The 6,000-nt window shown below is 58.6% G+C and overlaps 1 protein-coding gene across 1 annotated transcript; it reads right to left on the bottom strand.

Moving 5' to 3' along the window:
- Positions 1-2,014: 2,014 nt before the first annotated feature.
- FFAR1 (free fatty acid receptor 1) lies at positions 2,015-2,986 on the bottom strand. Its single transcript, XM_026010348.2, has one exon. It carries the CDS (start codon positions 2,912-2,914, stop codon positions 2,015-2,017), a length of 900 nt encoding a protein of 299 aa, XP_025866133.1. The 5' UTR covers positions 2,915-2,986.
- Positions 2,987-6,000: the final 3,014 nt, after the last annotated feature.

Here is a 6,000-nt window from a genome sequence, read left to right as displayed (position 1 = left end):
GGCCCTGGCTTGCTGGGAGGGGCAGTGAGGCCGCGTGGGCTAGAGTTTGGCTTACGCTGAAATTCTCTGGTGTCACCACTGTGCGGGGAATAAACTTGTTCCTCGCTTCTGTGGAGCTTCAGGCCAGTTTCGTGACTTCTCTGGTCTGTTTTCATTTAATTATAAAACAGATAATAAAATTTCCTTCCGAAGGCTGTTGTGAACAGTCATTTGTTCAGCAAACGTTTGCCGAGATCCTACTAAGGTGCCAACGCTCCCCTCTAGGTGCCGGGAACGTATCAGCAAATAAAACTCCTTGCCCCTGTAGACGTTGAAGCTGGTATAAACCCGTCCATGCACACCAGGCCTTTTTGTGTCCTCTATGTGCGTGGCATGGCTGTCTTTAGAGGAACGAGTCTGCTTCCTGCATCGCGCCTCATCAGAGCAGATGCCCCAAGGTTTGTCTCCTCCGTGGCCACTCCCTCTACAGCTCTCTCGAGGGGTCCAGGTGCCACCATTCACCTTTGCAAAGTGGACCACAGGGACAGGCATGAACCTCGACACCCCAAAGTTTTCAAATATCCCCTGACCCTTTGGGGTCCTGCCTTGAAGGATGGCATCCCGCATCCGCCCCTCCCTTGCTGTAGAGCCCTGGAAAGTTGCTTTCATATATATATATATATATATATATATATATATATATATATATATATATATTATGATAGTCACACAGAGAGAGAGAGAGAGGCAGAGACACAGGCAGAGGGAGAAGCAGGCTCCATGCACCGGGAGCCCGACGTGGGATTCGATCCCAGGTCTCCAGGATCGCGCCCTGGGCCAAAGGCAGGCGCCAAACCGCTGCGCCACCCAGGGATCCCCTATATATATATTTTTGATTGAAGTTTGATTTGCCAACATATAGTATGACACCCAGTGCTCATCCCGTCAAGTGCCCCCTTTAGTGCCCGTCACCCAGTCACCCCATCCCCTCTCCCGCCTCCCCTTCCACTACCCCTTGTTCGTTTCCCAGAGTTAGGAGTCTCTCTCTATTTATTCCCACTCATTTTCCCTCCTTTCCCCCATTTCGTAACCTGCAAAATGAAGACAGTAATAACACTTGGCTCCGGGACCGTAGCTAACTTTTGCAGTGCCTCTGTGCTACGTAATTAGGGAAATGCACCCCCCACACCCCCTCCAGGAGGCAGCACCCTCCACCGGGGTGCACTGCTTGAGGAACAAGTGGTATCTTTGCTCAAATTAGAATAATATGCTCCTTCCTCTAGACGGAAGCAGCCCCGTGCCGAGCACATGGCTCGGTGAGCAAAGCCCAGGTTGAAATGTAGTCAATGTTTGCCCCTCTGCCCGGCATGCTTGTGCAGTGAACAAGCTGCCCATCCGTACAGCAGCGGCAAGGCCAAATCAGAGCATTGCGTGAAGTGGGACAACACTTGAAAAGCGCTGCATGTGGTGACTACCACACCTTAGAGACTCTATTGGTTAGGTGACTATTTCTGGTGTTGTATTATTTTCCCTCTCCCTGCTGGAGCATCCTTTTTCCTACCAGCTTCCTGTTCACAGTTCCAATGCTGCCCTCTTGTGAGTCCCAAGTGGTATAACAGCGTCAGTATCTTGACTCCTGCCTCTTCCTCCGAAATGAAGATGTTCTTTCCTAGGCCACGCGTTGGGAGTAGCATCTCCCAAAGGGTATCAGCAGAGCGACCCTTCCTCAACGTTGGAGGAAAACCTCCGTAGCACTGGCAGGGGGGGCACGGGGAGAAGAGGGACGGGCACAGGTGGGGAGTTGCGCCGATGGGCCCAGAGGCAAGCTTACCTTCCTTCTGTGACCTAGCTCCTGGCCTCCGTTCTTCCCTGCAGCTGGGGTGCGGCCTTCTGCCGGGCTCTGGCGTTTCTGAGCCGCTCCAGGGATGCTCCCAGGCAAGGCTGCACTGCAGGTCCTCTGGAGGAGTCCCCAGCAGGGGCCTGGCCAGGCAGCCAGGCTCTCCTGCTCCATGCCCCTTGTCCCCAGCAGTGGCTACTACTTCTGAGATGTCCCTCCTTTCGTTCTTGCCACACTTGTCACCCGGCTGGTGCCCCCTCCCAAGTAGCCAGTCACCAGCGGGTTGAGCACCACGCTCCAAGCCCCCGTGATGAGCCCCAGTTTCCGCCAGCAGCCTCCTATGTCGGGGCGCAGGAAGCCAGCCACGTTGGAGGCATTGTAAGGTCCTAAGCAGAACAGCAGCGTGAGCAGAGCCCCGCCGGCCACCCAGGCTGCCCTTAGCTTCCGTCTGTGGCTCAGGCCTGAGCGGGCCAGTGCCCGGAGGCAGCCCACGTAGCAGAAGGCCGTGATGGTCAGGGGCAGGAAGAAGAGCAGGAGAGAGAGGGTGAGGCGAGCGGGGCCTGCTGAGGCTGGGTCCCAGGCCTCCAGGCAGACTGGAGAGCCGTTGACCGGCGTGTTGATGCCCAGGGAGCTGGTGGTGTTGTCCACCCAGCCTCCCGGAGCCTCCAGCCCGAAGACCAACCCCAGGTGACAGAGGACCAGGGCCCATATGGCCGCACACACGGCCCAGGAGTAGCGCGGCCTGCGGGCCGCTTGGTAGCCCAAGGGGAAGGCGGCCCCCAGGTAGCGGCCGACGCTCAGGGCCGCCAGGAAGCCCCCGCCGGCGTAGAGGGGCGCGAAGTGGGCCAGGGCAAAGGCGGGGCAGAGCGGGGCGGGCAGAGGCCAGGCGCCCAGGGCCAGCGCCTCCACCGCCTTCAGGGGCAGGGAGGCCGCCAGCAGGAGGTCAGAGAAGCCCAGGTGGAGGGCGTAGACGAGGCTGGGGGTGAGGCGGAGCCGGGCGTGGGACACGGCGCCCCCGATGGCCAGGATGTTGAGCGGGAAGCCCAGCGCGAAGGCGGCCACATAGAGGGCGAAGAAGAGCTGCGGGGGCAGGTCCATGGGGCCAGGGCTGAGCTCCCCTCGCTCCCCACCCTGGGATGGGCCCGGGCAGGGTGGGGGGGCAGGGCAGGGGCTCCCGGGGTCACGGACCGCCCCGGGCGCTAGAAGCCATCTAGTGCGACACCAACTATCTCAACGAGGGAGGCCCCCAGGGAGCAGGCGAGCCTGGGCGCCAAGTGAGGTCTCTAGCTCGGGCCTCTGCTTCCTGTCCTCCGTATCCTGTATCCTCGTATCCTCGCTTAAAGCACAAAGGAAGCGAGCAGGTCCCGTTCGAGGAAAGGCCGCCTGGTTTCTGAGACTGGGGAGAGAAGGGGCAGAAAGTCAGGACAGAGTCAGGCCCCCCGCAGGGACAGGGGGCGCCTGCATGGCAGCCGGTGGGGGGCTGGTGGCGACTCCTAGCTGAGGGGGGATGTCAGGATTGGGGTAAGGTGGGTAAAGGGCAGGCGAAGGGGGGCGGCGCGGGGCTGAGCCCAAAGGCAGGCCAGGCCCCATCAGGGCCACCGGGAATGACCTTAGCCAACCTCAGGGGGCGCCCCGGGCAGGTAGGCTGGGGGGCCTGGAGGGATAATCGCAGGAGAGAGGAGCCACAAGAAGAGGGACTCACCTCTTGGCGCTGCCAGATGTCTCTGAGGCTCAGGAGTCCCCCTCGCTGGGCTGAGGGAGGGCGTCCAGGATGGGCACTGAGCCGGAAGGGAGAGGAGGGCGGGGAGGCAGGGCCATTAGCCCGAGGCTGCAGCAGCCTGGGTGAGCAGCTAATGGGGCATCTCGCGCAGGAGCCGAGGCCGGGTACGGGTCCAAACAGATGATGCAAACACAGGACGGGGGCTGGGGAGCAATGAGGGGTAGCGTGAGGCGTGTGCAGCTAGTCCCTTAAAGGAGTAGAGTTGTGGGGGGTGTCCAGGCTACGGCTTGATCCCACCCCACCCCAGCCTGTTCAGCCCTGCCCTGGGCGCTGTCTTCTCTCCTCCCGGCCTTACCGGCCCACTCAGACACCACAAACTTTGGTGGCCCACCCCACGGCCATTAGGTGACTGGAATGTGGGACAATGAAGTAATCATTTCAGGATGTCTCCTCTGCCCTCCCCGGACCCCCACAGATGGTGGGCACATTTTGGGAGGAGAAGGCTCCTGTGTTCCCTGTCCTTTCCCCTCTGGCTCGATGACAGTAGTTTCTGACCCTTCCTTCTGGTGCCGGCAGGAGTGGCGCAAAGGACAGACGAGGGACGGGTCTCGTTGGGTGGCCCTGAAGTGCCGGGCCGTGGTCCCCGTACTGTGTCCCTCTGGGACACTTGGACCGATGCTGGGCGGATGGTTCGAGGCACGGATGGTGCGAGACTCCAGCGCACTGCTTAGCTTTCTTCTCAGCCTCGGAGAATTCACCCACTTACTCCCTGTGGGGGTCACTTTGCCCTTCTAGGAAGATTTTTTTTTTTAAGATTTAATTTATTTATTCATGAGAGACACAGAGAGAGACACAGAGACATAGGCAGAGGGAGAAGCAGGCTCCCTGCTCCCAGGACCCCGGGATCACGCCCTGAGCCACAGGCAGATGCTCCCCCACTGAGCCACCCACGTGCCCCTTCTAAGTGAGATTTAAAATGGCCACAGTCTGTCTGGGGTTTTGTCTCTCTGTCTCTGACTATACCTGTGTCTCTCTGTCTCTGCCTCAGACAACACAAACGCTCTCTGGACTTCAGACTCCTCTGTTTTGGGGGGTGTGTTCTGGCCATCAGGTCCTCCCGGATTCCAAGCACCCAGGACAAGCTTCGCTAGGGGTTTCCTGGGAGCGTCCCCCCCTTGCCCCCCAGGCTTCGGGTGGGGGCAGCACGGGATTCTCAGGGCACCAACAATTGCCTCCAAAGAAATGACTGAATCCATCCCCCCGTCCCTACTTCATTTGCTAAACTGATTCTTGGTTGCTTCTCTCCCGTGGCCTGCGTATGAGGTCCAGCACCTCCCTGGGGATAGAGAAGAACTCGCCATCTGTTGTTTAGTATTTTATCCTTGGGAACCACAGAACTAAGGGAAAAATCAGAAGGGCCATTTCACCCCCTATAACAAGTGTTTGGAAGAGGAGAAAAGCAAGGCGTGAAGGGAGACATCAGACCTTCAAGATCTCTGCTTTGGCCCCACCCATCTGGGGTTCAGATCTGTGCCCTGTGTCACCCCCTCAGAGGGCCTCCCTTGAACTCTCTCCAGATGGGCCCCTGCCCTGCTCCTGTCTCTCCGTCTTTATCTTGGGCTGTGTTTATCCCTGGCACTATGAGCCTGTGACATCAGATTTGCTGGCTCCTCTGCTAGGATGCTGGTCAGTGAGGCCGAAGGTTTCTGTCTGCTTTGTCCACCCCTTGTTGCATCATGGTAGGGGCTCGGGAATTGAGTGAATGGCCAGTTTTCTGGGCCCTGGGAGGACAGTGAGCTAGGGGGCAGGGTGGAGGACTGCCTGGATTCAGGAGTCCCTGGCTTTGGAGTTGTCTGACCACCTGCCCTGCACACCTCCGCGGTGCCTATTACAGCCACATCTCTCGGGCAATTGGTCACGAAGTAGGTTTATGTCAGCAGCTGGGCTCGGACAGGCTGGCGGGGCACCTGCTGGTTGCCAGGGAGCCTGTGCCAGGCCTCACTGGGGTCAAGGCTGTCTTCAGCTCCTTTGAGGGGATCCTGCCCTAAAACCTTTTGGGCACCCAAGACTAGAGATCCCCCAGATTAGGCGTCTGCCATTTCTTTTCTATATCCCAATGACTGCTCTATGCTGGATGCACTGACACGTGCTGGGTAAATATTTGCTGAATAAAGAGTTGAATGTGTGAGCGATACTGGACTTCATTCGTGAGACAGTAACCCCAAACCCCTACTCTCTCCCTGAAAGGGAGTTCTTGCAGTCTCCCCTTCCTCCAGAAATGCTCAATCACACTGGGAACAAAGTGGATTGATGGGGAAATCAGTGCCCCACTCTGGCCTAATTCCGGGAGGACCAGAGCGTTGTCTTCTCAGGGAGCATTCGGGAACTGAGCAGATGGGAAGGGAGGGCAAGGAAGCAAGGTGGAACTTGGGGAGCACCCACCACGGGCCAGGAATTCGCATCC

This window comes from Vulpes vulpes, chromosome 1 (genome assembly GCF_048418805.1).
Source record: "Vulpes vulpes isolate BD-2025 chromosome 1, VulVul3, whole genome shotgun sequence".
Classification (NCBI taxonomy): domain Eukaryota; kingdom Metazoa; phylum Chordata; class Mammalia; order Carnivora; family Canidae; genus Vulpes; species Vulpes vulpes.
Note: the sequence above shows the minus strand (reverse complement) of the source record. Positions and strands in the feature narration are given on the sequence as shown.